Source organism: Carassius gibelio, chromosome A24 (assembly GCF_023724105.1).
Source record: "Carassius gibelio isolate Cgi1373 ecotype wild population from Czech Republic chromosome A24, carGib1.2-hapl.c, whole genome shotgun sequence".
Lineage (NCBI taxonomy): Eukaryota > Metazoa > Chordata > Actinopteri > Cypriniformes > Cyprinidae > Carassius > Carassius gibelio.
In genome coordinates, this window is record NC_068394.1 from 15586100 (window position 1) to 15604368 (window position 18269).

Genomic DNA, 18269 nt, shown 5'->3' on the forward strand with positions numbered 1-18269 from the left:
GATGACAGAATCCAAAAAAACCAATGCATTCTGTCCAGAGTGGCATATGCATTGTGCTCCTTCTTCTAAATATTAACACCACCAACTAGTTGCACTAACAAAGTTGCAAATCATGGTTCTGCAGACGTTAAACCTGTTATCTGTCACCCGTCCCCTCGGTGGGCCGCCTACGTTTACTTCACTACATTACAATTAAATCCTAATCTAATCATGACAAACTATATATCACTGGAAAGGTCTAAGACTCCTAAATATATATTTTACCAATCTTTGTTAAAAAAATACGTAGAAAAAATAATACATTAATTTATGGCAAGAGTGCACCCTCCAAAACCTACATCATAACAGACCTTTTGACCTTTGTTGCCTTTTTACACACTTTAGAAATCAACAGAAATGATATATCACTTGAAATCTCAAAATTCATCCTTCGAAAACCATTTTAAATTCAAACATTGCATTATCATGAAAATTGTACATCAAAATCACAATAATAAATGATAATTATAATAATAATAGAGTATGTTTCAAATAAAAATAAAAAAAAATTCTCTTTTTTTTAATAGAGGTATAAAGTGCTGTTTTAATGTTGCATGTTTTATTTTACACTCCCAAAACAAATGAGTATAATACTGTATAATTATATATATATATATATATATATAATGAATTAAAAGTCCACTTAATAATATTCAAAGAGAGAAATTTTAATGGCTTAATTTAATTTAATGTTTTCTTAACACATTTAAATACACTTAAATTTAAATCATTTTATTTTAATAATTATCATGCTTTATCGAAATGCACTTATTTTGATGTGTTGACTAAATGACATACTAAAGCACATGTACTTCATTTTTACTGTAGTGTTATTCGACATTGCATTCTAGTATAAAGTTGACCTTTCTTTCTTTTTAAAACTCAATGATTTCTGAGATTCTGTACACGTTGATGTTGGATCTGACATGATCCGTGATAATAAAGAGTCTTCCTTTCATAAATAAAGAAACTTCCTTTTTCTCAGCACAATAAAAGAAACTTCACAAGTGACGGTGCCCTTCACCCTATCCAGCCTTACAAAATGAGAAATATCTGACGGCACACAACAGCGAGAAAACACACTTTAGCTTGCATTATGCAAAGCTTTGCAAAACCAAGGCTGCTTCTTTCAAGTCAAGAACGTGTCATTGTCATTGTCCCGTTACATCAGCCAAGTATTACTTAACTGCCCTGACGAAATCTCAAAGTCTCAGCAATAAAAGCAGCCTGTGCATCACGTCACAACGATTCTGAAGGATGAAAGTCCCTGGGAATAAGAAGCTGAGCTCTTACCTGTCGACGGAGGGTGGGCGTCCGTTGCGGGGCTTGTTGACCTGTGCGTAGAGAGCCTCTAAAGGCAGGGCCTGGTCTCGAGGGCTCTGAGGACGCTCTGGACCGGGGTTATGGCTCAGGTCCATACTGCTGTCCATGGACGAGTCCAGAGAGCCGATCCCAGCATAGGTGTGCTCCTCGTCAGAGCTGAAGTTTCGGTTGATGTCCTGGATCTCAGCGTAGTCTCGCTCTCTGGCCTGTCGCTCTCGGAGCTCCCTGGTCTTTGCTTGAATCCTACACAAAACATCATTTGAGGTTAGATGTGTAGTGCTTTCTCAGGTTCAGTGGCAACATTTCTCTTTTCACATCGGTTCTGTAATGTGTGTCTTCAACATCAACACGTTTACTGAAGTCAACACAATGAACTGACTTGAGCTGAAGAAGACTGACTGTGTTATTCAGGGTTTAGGTTAAGCCAGGTTTAGGCCATAGTTCAATTAGGACATTTGAGAAACTTTATAAAGTGGCGTAGAAAAAAACAAAAAAAAACATCTTGTGTGCATCTTGGGAAAAAAAAAATATTAACATTTTGAAATATGTCAGTGTATGTTTCCTATAGTTAAAACAGAACAGGCATGCATTTTAGTCTGGGACTAGGCTTAAACCTTGTCTGTGAAACCGAGGGTTTGTTTAAAGCGCTATAGAAATAAAGATAATTTGACATGACTATGTGTGAATGATGTATTCAAAAACACATTATTAAAATGCATACGTACATAACTGAGTTGACCTTTTATAATGAATATGTTTTTTTTTTTTTGGTTTATTTTAATTGAAAATCCATTTTGATGTAATTTGGGAAACACAACCTCAAAAATTGCTCAAAAAAAAAAGGTTGAAAGTTAAGTAGTTTGGATAATCTTTTGTTTGTTTGTTTGTTTGTTTGTTTGTTTGTTTGTTTTGGCCAGTGAAGTTGTTTCTTTAAAAAAACATTCTAAAGTTGTAAAGACTTGTTCGCTTAATCAAACAGGAAATTCTATAATAGAAGGTGTTTTAATTATTATTTTTTTTCAGTAATGACGATAAAACTATGTACATTCAAACGCTTTCGAGGTGTAAGGTTATTCTTTGTTACCGGATGGACACACCACATTTTTACAGCTGAATGGTTTTACAGTTAAACTCCGTTTCACCCCGTACTCTAGTGTGAAAACGCCCTGTGGTTTATAACTTGGGATTTATTTCCACCTTTGTGATTCTGCCCTCATAAAGCACCAAGCATCAAAAGCAATAGCTGTTAGTCCATCAGCAATGTGTAACATCTATTACAGCTATGAAGAGCCAAAGCTTTTATGTGAAAACGCATTGAATTATAATACAGACCTCTTGGTCATGTTGAGACTCCCTACTGTACGGAGAATCCCCGAGCTCAGGACCCCTGCTGGCATCACGGGCTGCTAAACGCCTGCCAAGCCTGCTTTATATCTAGAGGCCTTTAAACACTAGTGGACTCCTCTAAAAGGAAAAGGAAGTGAGATCGATGAAGCCCTGTTCATTCGAGCCTCTACTTCTGAATCTGTTTCAACTTCCTTGAAGAAGCTTGTCAATTCACAGATTCCCTAAAACAGCCAGTGGGGAACCTTCCCCAAGAAGAAGGGAGTGATTTCTTCTTCACATCACTCTGATCTTCCGCCAAACGCCTCTCTCTGCCTTCCCTCTTTCTCAGGAGTTTTTTAAAGGCCAGTCCTGGTGGGCAGAACTGAATGAGTCTTTTTGTGTCTAACAGACCACATGTGTCCTTCTAAGAGACGTTAAGGGAAAGGAGAAACTCAGGAATGGGAACGGTAGTGGAAGAAGAGGAAAGGCTGGTGCGGACAGGGGAAAGCCTCCTGTAGGGTGAGCTCTGTCTTTGGTACCCACCCGTCTCATCAGATCCAGATGGGCTCTAGGACTCCAGGGATGCTCCATCACAAAAACCTGAGCATGTCTAAGTGTTTAAGTACCCTACCTCCTCACCACCCCAGGTCAGAGTTGACCTCTGATCCCTGACATCAATCTGTCAGTTGTTTGATTGACAGCAGTCCTGGACCCAGAAGACACGTTGGATTTTCCCAGTGAGAGACTGAATGTGAATCCACACTTTCTCAAAAGTACGATCTAATTTAGCCACAATGAGCATTTTCTCTCGGTCACAGGCTAATACAATTACAATGCCACTGACTGTCTCTCTCTCTCTCCATCCCGCTTGAGGGAATCCAACTTGCCGTGCTAGAAACAGCGCATTTATGTCTCACGCTAATAGTCTGGGAAGCCCTTGGAAATCAACATCAGCATATTTTCATGGGTGTATGTGCGCATTGTGGGAGTTTTAATTCTCCTTTATGTTTTTTTACTGATAAAAACAATCAGACTACTGTTTACCGAATAAATACTGTCAATCAAAAAAAAAAAAATGTATCAGATTGTAACTGGTGCATGGAGAAAAATTTATTTTGTGTCGAAATTAGGCCTGTCAAAGTTAACGGGATAATAAGTCATTATTGCAATCTCACTTTAAAACAATATTGCAGTTAAGGCTGCAGGCTCTATTTGAATCTACAAATCACCCGGAGTTCAAGCAAACATTGGCAGGTCCGCAGTTTTTTGCTTTATCAAACATTATTTGTAGCATGCCTCCGACCAAATCGCAACTAGCTTTATGCATATTACTTAAAGTCAGTCTCATCTCTCAAACTCTGTTAATTTTATCTCAAAATTCAACAATGCTCTTAGAATGTGTCTTTGCATCTTAAAACACGAAATGCAGCGCTTTAAAAAAAAAACGCAAATAACTTAAAAAAAAAACAGTTGCCATGCCAACTTGCTACAGTAAACAAAAGCATGCAACACTTGCCCCACCCCCTGGGTCTTCTGATTGGTCCACTGTTTTGGAACTGAAACTGATGAGCAGGGTTGCGTGTAAAAGTTGAAATTCTTTTAACTTGGCATGTTGTTTTAAAAATGTGGCGCTCATGTGCGAGATGCTGCAAAAGAAGCAGGACACATTGGTTATTCTCATCCATCTGGAACATTTACATATATAAACATGGTAAAGTAGAGGACTGGAATGGAAAAATGTGTTCTTTGTGAATGGCCCCTTAAATGTGGCATGACAGAATGCTGGAACGCTTCAACTAAAGCAGCAATTTCTTTAATAAACATGCATGAACATCAGAAAGTATTGAAAAATAGAATGAAGAAAGAACTGGCAACTATCAGTGGATCAAACATTATTAATATTACTTTTAAGTATAAAGACTTAAACAGTATTTTCTTGTACAGTGTACACAGTTTATCTTTGTTTTATCATTTTTTGTTGTTTTTTTTTCATCATTTTTAACAAGTTTAAGCAGATGCCATTCTGAATAATCAGCTACTGGCATTGCCAGAGAAATGTAGTGTATGGGCATCTCTAGTTACATCTCTAGTCTGGTATTTGAAGGCTGATATCTTACACTGGCGAGGCCGGTTTCCACCTGCTGTCCACTTAAAAACTGATGTCACTTCGCTGCCAGTAAAAACCGTGTTAGGACAAGTTACAGAAACTCAATAGGAGGATGAAGTCTCCAGAGCTGTGCCCATAATGGCCTAATCAAATCTGCGAGAGCGATACCTGTGTTTGAATGTGGTAATGAGCACACTGAAGTACAGGTCCAGTGTAACCTGCCTCTGAAACTCACTTAGCACTGTGTCCTGGGGATGAGAAGAGGGCCGTGTGGCTCTGTGTGTGACAGAAGGATAACTTCAGGTTGAAAACCAGCACGATGAAGACATTGATCTGGGCTATGAGTTTATGTTTAATACCAACTCCTATATAACCAGCCACAAGGAAAGATCATCTCACGACTCTGCATTTTTGATTGTTTTCTATTTTTATTGTGGGTCAATGGTGGAATGGTTTATTATTATTTCTACAGTCAAACCAAAATGTATTCAGAAACCTTCAACATTTCACACATTATCGCAGTTTATTTGCTATAGTTTAGAAAATTGTAATAAAATATGGCAAGAGCTAGTTTTAAACTGTGTCAGAACAAATTCATCTTGATAATGTCAGATCACACTTAAGCAGAACACGCTCAGGTTTAAGTGTCTGAATAATGTTTTTGGTGCACAATTTGTATCAATGTTATGAGTATAATATGTCACAGTTTTTACTTTATTTTGCTATAATCACCTACATAAATGAACTACAGTATAGTGTCCTGCACCCACTAGTAAAAAATAACAAAAAATTATATCTGGTGTCTGAATAATTTTTGGTTTATCATGAAATTTTTTTTATCATGAAAATCAACGTGTCTAACATTTCCAATTTCCATTTAAGTTTTTGCTTTTTATGAAATATTTATAACTTATTTCAAACGTTTTGTTTTTTCATGTGTTTAGTATTAGTTACTGATTGTGAACAATGATGAACAATAAATAGTTCAAATTACTAATATTATTAATAAAAAACAAAAACAATGCAGAGTAGTCATTAGTCTAAGTTGTAAAACTGTAGTTTATGGTTGTCAAGCAATGCAGCAACTTGACGTGTTTATCAGAAATTTACAATGATTCTGACTGGATGAGTTACTTTTGACCTACTTTGTATAATAAACAAATAAAATCTAATTATATGTATTTTTGTCACTTCATGCAACATTTTCGCTTGCAGCGAGAACAGAAAAAAATGACTTGAGGCACTCTTTGTGTGTGTGTGTGTGTGCGCCTGAAAGTCTTGTTAAACCTGCAGCATTCCCTCTTTCCATCGTTAGTTCATTACACAGTTAATGGTCCAGTGTGGTGTTAATGCAGGACACAGAAATAGCTCCACCGAACACATTATTACTGCTCTCATTTACCATTCCTGGTGACTCTCTCTACACTTTCTCTTCAGTGTTTTTTTTTTATCTTTTATTTTTTTTTATTTTGTCTTTTAATGGAAACATTATAAAAATTTATTCAATGTTTCACCATGTCAAAATTTTTGTCCATTCATTAAAATGTTATATGATTTTAATCGAAGAAAATAACTTTTTATTTGATTTTAATATGCAAAATAATTATTTTCTATATGAATGTATTGCAAACTGTAATTTATTTCAGAACACAGTAACAGTTACTGTAACAAGCTGCTCCCAAGTGGAAGCAAGTTTTCATCATTTTTCGCGCAAAATGGTTCAAGCGCTAGTTATTTAAAAAGAGACAACAGAAAAGGTATGATTTTTCCATGATCATAATTTAAAGACATTCCCTGACATTATGTTACTGTGCTGTATGTGTGACTGTGAGGGATTGAGATATGATAGTAGAGCTCACATTATCCAGTCACCGACTTTGCAAAAACCAAACAAAAATATGTCTTGAGAGTCCAAATGAATTCATTGCGAGATGAAGTCTGTTCTAAATAGTTAGAATGCCCTTATAATCCAGTTTATTGTGTTTTTATATTCATTACACAACCAATGTACTTTTCTGAATATCAGCACATTTGCATGAACACAAAAGTGCTATTAATTTTATACAACAGTACATACTGTAGCAACACAGTGTTTCAGTCACATGATACTAAAATTATAAAAGTGGAAGAGAAATTAGAAAACATTATAAAAATACTGGCAAGAGGGATGAAAAAAATCCCAGTGAGCTGCAATAAAACAACAAAGAGAGAGAGCAAATCCCTCTTCGTGACCTTCTGGTCTCAAAGCTAATTAGTGTAGATTGCTACTATATAGATGCGTGTGTGTCTGCGGGGGTGCAGAAGAAATTCACAGCAGAAAGAAAGATAATAAAGTCATGTTTATCAGTCAGGATGAGATATATGTAGATGAGACTCCGACTACATGTCAGAATCTGCACCAGAGCAAGAAGAGAGTGTTAAACTAATGAAGAGTTTGATGCTGTGATTAGCTTACATCTGTCCAGTGTGTGTGTGTGTGTGTGTGTGTGTGTGTGTGTGTGTGTGTGTGTGTGTGTGAGGGAGGCTGTTATGGCAACATATGGGTACTCATGGCAAATCCGGGGTTGTTTCTAGGTAACAAGTGAACGCAGAGAAACAAAACTCTTTCACAAGGAGCAAAGCTGGCATAATTCAAAAACAGCTCATTAAACGCAATCCATCCATACTTTAACACCATGTACTGTAGGATCATTTATTTAAAGATATCTGAGCTGAAATGTGTCAAAAAGCCAAGATGCTGTCAAGCGTGCGGTCTGCGCTATATCCCGCGGGTCACAGTGGACGGTTCGGGGAGGAAATCAGTCATTGATCACAGCCTGATATAAACACAAGATAAGCACTGAGAGATTTATGAACTTCTTTGAAGAATTTACAAGGTTCTGCTCTGAGAGTATGAAAAAGAGGAGAAGTTTGGAGGGGAACTGAAATGTTTTGAAGCGAAGCGAAGAACCGAGCGAGAAAGATCACACTCCGGTCCGCCCGCAGTCCTTCCTCTCCTCGCTGAATAAATCACACTGTTTATCTTACGACACAGCCAAAGCACTCCCTCCATATGTCTAACAATCTTTAATTCAGGTTAGAGAGAGAGCGAGATGTTCACATCGACGGCTGCCAGGCAGATCTCACTCTTCCGCTGCTTGTTTTTAAGTGTAAATAAGGTAACATGCCAATAATCCTCTGTGTTACTTGTAGAATCACATCGAGAGTGTGTATTTTTGACATCGCTTCTCGACATACCGAGACTGGGGAAAACTTATACGTTTGCAACTTTGTTATGTAGGCAAAAAACATCCTTGGCTTCCAACCACATGCATATATAAGCTGTTAGATGAATATAAAAGTCATTATAAATAATCCATAATGGTCCATATAATGATCCACAATCAGTCCTGTGATCTACCTTTGAACTCTGGAAGCTTATCGGTCCAGTCAAGCGGTGAACTGCTCTTTGACAAAGCAGAACGGCAATGCTAATTATTTTGTGACAAAATTACCACCGCAATGTGAGGGGAAAGATCAGCTGCGATTACGAGTAACACACATTAATGCATCAAAAAATGAAATGTTGGAATATGTACGTAAAGCCGAAGGCAATCCCGGGACAGTGGTAATGGAGAAAGAATTGGAAAACCGCTGACAGAAAGTCAATTAATAAATCAACAAAATGAATGAATACAGAAAGAATAAATACTCGCAGGGCCACAGTTCTCTGAAAATGTCTCAGCACATCAAAACAATATTAAATAAACAGTTATTAAATACAGATTCAATATTTTAATAGCATCAATGCTGAACAATATCCAGTGTAATATGAATGTATAAAACATAAAACACAAATAAACATCACGGTTGGGTTGTGCCAAAAAGTTTGTGGAAAGAGTTAGGTCTTTTGGTTTTGAAAGATGCTACGTTCCAAACATTGTTCTCAATCCCCACACACTGTGAACCTTCAAAGCACATGCTAAGGGCTAAAAGAAAGAGGAAGCTAGCTGAGATATCCGCTGTTGATTATAACACTGCCATGTCTCTGAGCTTTAAAGTCTATCAGGAACCCAAACAATCCGGAGGAAGCATTGCTGGAGAGTGGAAAGGAAGTCAGGAGGACGGAGCAGAAACAGAGGTTCCAGCAGTCACTGATTAGCCACTAATGGAGCCAAAAGGATAAGCTAATAGTCACGCTAATCTACTTCAATGGAGAAGTTGAATGGGAAGAGTTTACCAGGTTCTCAATGTTTGCAGTGGGCATTTTTACTTTGTGTACAAAGACATAAAGCCTGATCAGCCGAGTGTAAATACACAGAGGAGGATGAAAGCGACTGGTATATATTTTTGTGCTGGCTTGGTGATTTGGTGCCCACACACTCCTTCCATTGCACATGCTATAAATGCCCCCCTGCCATGGTGGTCCGCTCAGTCAAGTTACATATGGTGGACAGGACTGCAACAGGCATAAACAAGGCTCTATAATGGTCACCGTGTTCCTGCAAATATGCAATCGGGAGCTCCAGGCTCTGCTGAAGCCTTTGATTAGAGATGAAAAATTCAGTTTGTTGAGGACTAACGAAGGATGGGAGGTCGTTGGGGGGGGGGGGGGGGTCTACACAGCTGCTTACAATTTACTCGATTGTGACAAAAACAAATGCCACTGATGGCAACACTTTATCAACTTCACTTCAAATCACGCCTGCAAACAGTGCTGCTTCTGAGCAGCTTTGCATATTTTTACCCCATATTTTTCATCTATGTGATACAGAGGACCCCCAAAAAGCCATTCTTAAAAAAAAAAAAAAAAAATACTGCTATTATTCATAACCAGCTGGTCTCAAGGTCATCTGGTCTTCACATTCACAGATGTGCCCTACCACGTTACACTAGTGATTCACAATCAACCTACTGCTATTTCATTTAAAACTTAATTTTGTCCTTGAAAACATGTCCTTGAGCTATTTGTCATTAAAAAGTAGTTTGATATTTTGTTATCTAGTGCAATGGCATTCATGCATAGTTTGTGTCTCAAATGTTTTTTGGGGCCTAGTGTATGTATTCACTGTACACAAGTAGCTGAACAACTACACTGTAAAAAAAGAAGAAAGGAAATTATTCCAAATATGACTTCTTTGTTGCATCAATAGGCAACATATGCTGTATGCTCACTGGAAAAACGTGCCTCTACTAAACCTACATTTTTGCGTAGGTTTGTCGCAGTAAAACACCAGTAACTCAGATTATAGACTAATAAAGACTTATTTTCAACTGGCTCCTTACACAATACTATGTTATGAGCTCAAAACAGTTTTATCACAATGCATGATTTGTAAACATTACATAATACTGTACATTTTTTGTTTGCATCATATAACGACCTCAATACATATGACATTACTATAGATAAAATACAGTATATAAATAAACAGAATATATATATATATATATATATATATATATATATATATATATATATATATATATATATATATATATATATATTTGAAATGATGACTCAAATGTAGTGATCAAAAACTTACATATAATAACGTTACAGAGATATGTAATGGAGGCAGGGCATTTAACAATAAACTTTATTATCCAAAATGAGTCTAACACTGAACAGTAAAGTTTAAGTTTATTCATCTTTAATTCATTTCCTTTGTCTTCACACACAGTGTGACATAAAATACCTCTGTAAATAAATAGAATATAAATTCTCTTGAATGTAACATGTACATTCCCTTGTAACTGGAATTACAGCAGAATTGCATGTGAAGTCCATTCCGCAGAGGACTTGTGGTCGAATAAGACTTTATCTGCAATAAATGTTATGTAAAAAAAAAAAAAAAAAAAGTTCATATCGGCAGCATATTTGCTGATACCAATATATCGGGCTCATATCGGCCCGAACGATATTTCGGTCGGGCTCTACTACATAATATAATTTTTCAGGAAATTTTGCCACAGGCAAAGTTTATTCCAATGAGCTTGTAAATGGGGCTCCTAAAGATACAAATTAAGGATGCAATATGTCCATATTCAATACTATGTATTGCTCTTATCTGTACGATAAAAAATTACAGAGTAATTTAAGTTTAACAAAATGCCTTGGTACGATTGCCGACCCCAGAGGGTTAAGACACATGAAGACATTCTTACACGGCTTGTAATCAAATAAAAATGCAAAGTTTGAACAGTTGGAAGTACAAAGATTTAAGGACAGAGGAGATATTAAACTTGAAAATATAACACCAAACCCTAATGTTTCCCCTAAAAAATGCAGTTCACAACTGGACTAAAAGGTACTAATTTTGATCGCACAGGGTATAGCAGCTTCCCCAAAAATAATTTCTGTACTTTTGGGGGATTTTTTTTTTATCTTATAGTGCTAACAGTCATAAATTTTGCATTGATCATAGGATTTACTGATCTGAGCCTATGTACCTCAGCTTTTGAGAAAACATGGTCAAGATTATCCGCACAAACAATTTTTTCACTCAAAAACTGAGTTGCATAAGATCAGATCAATAAGACCCATGATCAATCAGTTCCAAAAAAAAAAAGAAATACAAAACCTGTGCTAACAGAAAGCAAACAAGTTAACAATGAACCCAAGATTTGGTGATGTTATAGCATAATGAGAGATTTACAGGCACTTTCTGTCATTTTTGACCGGAAACGCTAAACGCAGTACAAGTGTTACATCATGCCAGCTACTTTTATGGAGATTTTTGGACTTTTCCTGAGCTTTTTATAAGACTAGTGATCAATATGATTTTTTCCAAAAAAGTGAATAAGTCTACGTTGTGCTCCGCATACAAAAAGTTTTCTTGATGATGAAGCAATGATTTCAATATTTGGTCGAAATATTCCTTTAATATCATATCGGTCAGACTAAAACTAACAGCAGAAAAGCATTCTGTAAGAATAAGTCATCCAGCACATATGCCAGAACTAAAGCCAGCGTTTCTGAGTCATAGATGAATTTCATAAACATCCTTGAGGGTCAGGTGTGCTAAAAAGCGGGCTGTGCCCTCCCTGCCAGAAATAGATAGGCTAATGGTGGCACGTTGCGAAAATTAATCTAGCCAACCTTTGTGCTGCCTTCTGCTTCTGAATCACTAAAAGCCCCTGTCAAAACGTCAAGTCGAATTAACGATTGGTTGTGTCAGGGGAGGGCTGGCTTTGGCCGCGGCCCATCTCGGGTCCTCTTCTTCCCGGAGCCCCGCAGCTTGTTTTACTTCTGCTGGATACATCACCTCCAATAGCCATCAGCGGCACCTATCACCTGATCTATAATTTCATAAGTGTATAGAAATGGCCTTGTCCCTGTGCCTTGTAAAATCAATCAAAGCCTCTGCTCGTGCATGTACTCACACACATACACATGACTGTCTAACCTGTAGCACGGCGTGTAATAACACCCCTAAAAATAAGGCCATAATAGATTTTCCTAGCTGTCAGTCTCCCTGGTGAGAGACTTTGAATTTCGCATCACCACGTGGCGGCCAGGAAGATTATTATTATAACAGACCGATTTCCCTCAAGGAAAACCTTGCTATCAACTCAAGGAAAACCGCAGTGGTGAGAAAAGGAAAAAAGAAAGATAACAGGGAAAAAAAAAGAACAGAGCATAGCTAAACAATACTGAAAAGGGCAACATGGGAAATATAAAAAACCTTCCAAAAACAAATACAAGACAAAACAGGTGCAGGGGCTAGGGAATGCCGTGCAGCCGGCCAACACTTATCTCCTGATGTTCCTGCTGGTTTTCCTGCCTCTCAGGGCCCGAGGTGGTAGACGTACAAGAGCGTGGCTCTGGAAAGCGTGCTGTGTTTAGGGCAGAGCTGGCAATGTGTTGGGCCTGCAGCCAAAGCCTGGTTCCCAGCCCATAGTGAAGAGTGTCAGAGACAAGACAAGCGCTTAGAAACGAGGTTCAGATGTTGCTTTGAGTGGAAGCAGGCTTATTCTCATCGCAGACCCTGACCGACACCTCCGCTGAAGACGGGACTGTTTACTATTGTTACATGTCAATTATGCAGCATCATCACCAGAGGCTTGACAACAAAATTAATTTTTAAGGGCTCTTTTTTTTCTCTTTTTATTATTATTTGCCTAAAGTGATGTCCAACCTAAGAAAATAATTTTTTGCCCCTTTTTTTTCTATTAAGGATTTTATAAGCATAAGCTTGGCGTGTAAAACCAATGTACATGCTCAATTGTTGCTTTAGTACTAATGCAAAGAAACATAACGAATTGTGATTAATAAATAATTAAACAGTACTGCCCTGGAGAATGACTGCTGTAATCAAAAACAAGGAGAACCAATAAAAATATTAAGTATATTCTTGTATTCAATGTACTGGTCAAAAGTTGTTTATTTATTTGTTTAAAATATGTTATGCTCATCAAGGCTTGGTTTACTCAATCAGAAACTGAGTTAATTTAAAATACCTGTTTTCTATGTGAATCTGTGTTAAAGTGTAATGTATTTCTGTGATGCTCCGCTGTATTTTCAGCATCATTCCTCCAGTCTTCAGTGTCACATGATCTTCAGAAATCAGAATAATATGATGATTTACTGCTCATGAAACATTTCTGATTATTATCGTGCTACTTGACATATTTATTATATTTTATATAAAAATCACTTCTCTGTTTTCACCCATCTTTGTGAGAGGGAAAAGAACATCTACCTAGAAACAACATCACTAATAATTTGAGAGACAGGAAGCCAAAATTACTGATAAAAAAAAAACACACCATCCCTTTCATTCGAGGGCCTCCATTTAGTCCACGGCCCCAAAGAACCTCCATTATCAGGTTTGTTCCTTCCGTTCAGCAGCACAAAAGAAACAAACAATCCATACGTGATCAATTTAATGTACTGTTATAAAAGCTCTCAACCGTTTACACCGATGACATCTAAGAGCTTTCCCAGAACTTTTACCTCCCCGGACCCCATTTACTTAATTAGACAGTTTGCTAATTTCCTGGGCAGCTGTGGCTATTTGAGAGGCTTTTTACGGGGATTGGGATGCAGCCGCTCACCTCTCATTCTCCAGCTTCATTCTCTGCGTCTCCTCCTCGGTGGCCTGAGTTTCCTCCATCTTGCTCTTGCTGGATCCTCTCCGCTCCATCCTGTCCCCGTGCCGCTCATCTTTGCGGTTTTTGCCAAACCTGCGGCGGCAGAGACAGAGTGTGGGATAAATTCAGATGGACTTCTAGATTGTTTGAGTTTAACGCAAACCGTTCTTTCATTCTTTCTCTTTTCAATAAGAGCACTGGAATACCTGAATGAAATGAATCTGTCAGAATACTTGACACATCGAAGAGAGGAACGGCCAAGAATACAACATATCACTTCACATTTCCTCAAATAAAGACTGCAATATAAAAACTATCACTTAATATTAGTGCTGTCAAAATTAGCGCGTTAACGCATTCGATTAATTTGAAATATTTAACGCGTTAAAAAAAAATAACGCAATTAACGCGGTTGCAGTTTTTTTTATTTCCAGTTGTGGCCTATGTGTGTTCAACGTGCAAAGAAATATGGTTAAGACCAAGGAAGGACTTTTAGACGGAAAGTTTCAGTATAAAACTCTGCCGGATTACTCTTCAGTCTGCCACAAGAAACATTACTCTTCATTTAGTCTGCCACAAGAAACAGCAACATTAAAATCATGAACTCAAATGTCATTGTTTAAAAAAAAAAAAACAATGACTGTAACAGTGCGTAAATCAGACCTTTCTGTAACGCTAACGTTAATAAGCTTAAGCGAAAATAACGAAATAAGTGTGTAGCGGAGTATTTTTTGTACACAGTGCCGCGAACTGTCAATCACTCCTGTACGCGTGCATCACTGTCCTCCTCAGCTGCAGCAACTTGCGCTCTCTTCATCAAGCTTTAAAACAAAAAGGGGACAAAAAGATCATATTGTCTTTGTGCATAGGCTTTAGATTAATTAGATAAATGAATATCTAAATTTGTGCCTTGCCGTCTACGGTATTTTTTTAGAACTTAGAAAAAAGATGCTGCAGCCAATGAACAGCCAGCGGGGGCTGCAGGACGACTCAACCTCCGCAGACAGTTTTTAATGTTTATCAGACAATAAATACTCAAGATTTTGCTTTAGTATAACTCACAACGAGTTTCACACACCTTCTCCGGGCACGTTGAGTTGTTGACACTTAACAGTGGGAAAAGCGACACATGCGCTATTCACTTGTATAACTTAAGGGTGAATGGGTAATGTAGTTTCTGCTCTGGGTGGGATGAATTAGGAAGCTTGCATTGTGAAGGGCGCTCTGAAAATCGGCAGTGCAGGTAAAAGATTAAAACCTCTATTAAAACAGATGTCCAAATGAGCGTGCCGGTACGCTACAAGCACGTTCTGGGCGCACGGAGAGGTGGCGGTACGCTCAAGAGCTATATTTGGAAGTGGCGGTACTGAGTACTGGTGCGTACCGGCCCACTTAAAGCACTGGCAATGACTATACTTTGGATTTTTTTTGCAGTCCACTTAGAATTCAACATGGAAATCATTTTTGTTTTGAAATTCAAATGGTACTTACATGCCTGTGTTTTTATTTCTGTAATAAATATGGCTTTCAAGCCAACAGTTAATTTGGAGGATATTGATGGTTTATTGCAGGTATGTTGTTTACATGAGAAAATCTGTGTTACAAGTTAAACAAAAATTCCAATAAACAATCATATTTTGAATTTAAATAGTTTCTTTGTCTTGAGTTTACATTAATTATTTACATTTTACATTTACATATCCAAAAAGTTTCAGTCTTTTAATTGCGATTAATCGCGATTAATCACGATTAATTTTAAAAAATTGTGCGATTAATTAGTTAATTTTTTTTAATCGATTGACAGCACTACTTAATATAATAATAATAATAATAATAATAATAATAATAATAATAAAGTAGCAGGTATCTTAAATTATACTACTTTATGCATGTTTTTAAATGCGGTGAAATAAATAATAATAAAGCTATTATAAAACTGGAACCTGAGCAACAGTACAGCTTGATGGAGGCAATTCCAACTTATTTCACCATACAAAAAAAAAAAGGACATTTCGAGACTCACACCTGTAAGTAAATGTGACTTAATTCTTATGCCACAAATGCTTAACTTCACAAAATTGCTTTAAAGAGAATGACATCAACAACTCTTACCCCTGGTTGGCAGTAACATTGTTAAGGAATTAACAGGAAGTGAGTTGTATGTTTTGTATATATTTGTGTGTATGTGCGTGTGTTATCAGTCCCCAAAGACATTCCCCAACCAACTTCCTCAACCATTGTCCCTTCCTGATTGAAATCTTAAATCATTACAGTGTCCAGTCTTTGGACAGGATGTGGTACAGATTGGCTTCTCAGTCAGTGGAACAACACCGTGTCATTATCAACAGCTGCCTTCTGGGATCCAAAGTCTCCAAGGCATTTCTCAAAATACTGTGCTTCGTAGTGATGTCATTTCCTGCAGACATGTGCACACTAGTAGCTTTGGCTTGGAGGAAGATGTGGCAAAGTACAGACTGTGGTCAATATTCCGGTTAAAGCAAGACTCCTAACATGTGTTTCCAATAGTTCTAGGATAGTTTTATGTGTGTACAGAATTACTGGCGGTGATAATCAAATTTTGTACAAACAAAACAATAACAGAGTGTGCAAATCCATTTGGCGACAATATGAATGAGTGCCTCCGATAAAAGTACATTTCCATTCGATGAAGGAAATCATTTTTATTGACTAAGTTGCTTTCTCGTGACACCTCCATTCAGAAACAAATGTGCATTGATTATGAAAACCGTTTGATTACCAAACAAAAACTCTCTTCAATAGTCAGCGAATGGATGTGTGATGGCCCGCAGTTTCCAAAAAAATAACCCTGTGTTTATTTTCTTAACTCTCTTGCCAAGGTTCTCGGAGACCAAGAGAACCCAATCTTTCCCCCTAAACTCAACAGAATGACCTCAGCCTGGCTGAAGTAGGGCCACCAGACTGAATATATTCATGAAATGGGAAACGCTTTTCCCCAAATATGTTTATTGTTCTACTTTCCACGGTCTGCTTCGTCACAGGGGATTTTAGGAGATGTTCTCTTTTGGTTACATGAGCATCGAAAGGCCAAACTTTCCACGTTTGTTCCTTGGATAATGTACATTACCTGATTAATTAATCAACAAATGGCCCGGGTCTAGGCGTAAAAGTCTGCCGCACGCATGCTAATAACAGCAAGGCTCGATCTATCACTGCTCTCGCTGACAGCCCGCCGTACATCTCAAGGACTTTTTCATTAACTCTCCTTTTATAATCTTCCTTTTCAGCATATCTCTCTCCGCAGACCGTCCCTCTCTTAAAATGACACGTGGAGAGATATGTCGAGAGGGAGGTGAGGATTTGGGAAATTAATCTATTTCAATGTACGCAAACAAGTACGATCAAAAGCGACTCTTTCAAAGGTTTCTTGCGGGCTGAATGCTAATTCTTTAACCCTTACAGTAAAACTCCTCCGGGAGTCAACGTCAATTTGCAGATGAAATGGACCAAAAGCGTCTCTGGGGATCCAGTACGGTAGTTTATTCATCTCTACAATGCCTGAGGCTTTAAGTGTAATTGTCATTAACAAATGGAGAGGGAAACTACACAGACTGTAACGAACAACAAGACTGGGATGTATTTGATGTACTTCTGTGACCTGTGGGAAGGGACAGAGTCTCCCATTTTGCTAAACATGTAAACTAATAGACTCTGGCACATTCCCTAGACCTCACATTGAGAGTTTGCTTTCACCATCAATCATCTTGAAAATCACCTCTCAAAGACCCCAAGAAATGGCTTGAAGAGTAGTGGCCAGGGGAGAGGCAATTTGGATATACTAATTTAACTCTTTCCCCGCCCAACACAGAATATTCTGGGTTTCTGCATTCTCGCTGTTATACGTCCGTGGGTGCTATAACGCAGCTCCTCAATTAATCTAGAATGTGCCGATCAAAAATGCATGCAAAGAGGATGCAGAAACATGCAATCTCATATGTATGCATATGAAAAACAATGTGATCTTAAAAAATAAACTGCATAAAAACATTTTTTTTTAAACTGCCTAATGTTACAGAGTTAAAAGTCGATGCAGGAAGTGGCAAAGGACTGTGCAAGCTTTGGGGATGATGAAGGAAGTGATCATTAGTGATGGCCGATTCGTGAACGAATCGTTCAATTTAACCGGTTCTTCTTAGTGAACCGGTTGAACCAGTTCACCAAATCGAACTGAATCGTTTGAAACGGTTCACGTCTCCAATATGCATAAATCCACAAATGACTTAAGCTGTTAACTTTTTTAACGTGACTGACACTCCCTCTGAGTCAGAATTAACCAATATCCCGGGGTAATCCATTTACTCAAACAGTTCACTGAATGAAATGCTGTGAAGACCGAACTGAAGATGAACACCGAGCCGAG

The 18269-nt window shown here is 37.8% G+C and overlaps 1 protein-coding gene across 2 annotated transcripts in view; it reads right to left on the reverse strand.

Moving 5' to 3' along the window:
• The window catches only part of pard3aa (par-3 family cell polarity regulator alpha, a), a 415020-nt gene that overhangs the window by 82069 nt on the left and 314682 nt on the right, over positions 1-18269 (reverse strand). For both annotated transcript variants that reach the window (XM_052542320.1, XM_052542319.1), the window contains 2 exons: positions 13835-13963; positions 1333-1605 (listed from right to left, as the gene is read on the reverse strand). In XM_052542320.1, the coding sequence (XP_052398280.1) occupies positions 1333-1605; positions 13835-13963 (402 nt within the window). The remainder of the gene's footprint in view (positions 1-1332; positions 1606-13834; positions 13964-18269) is intronic.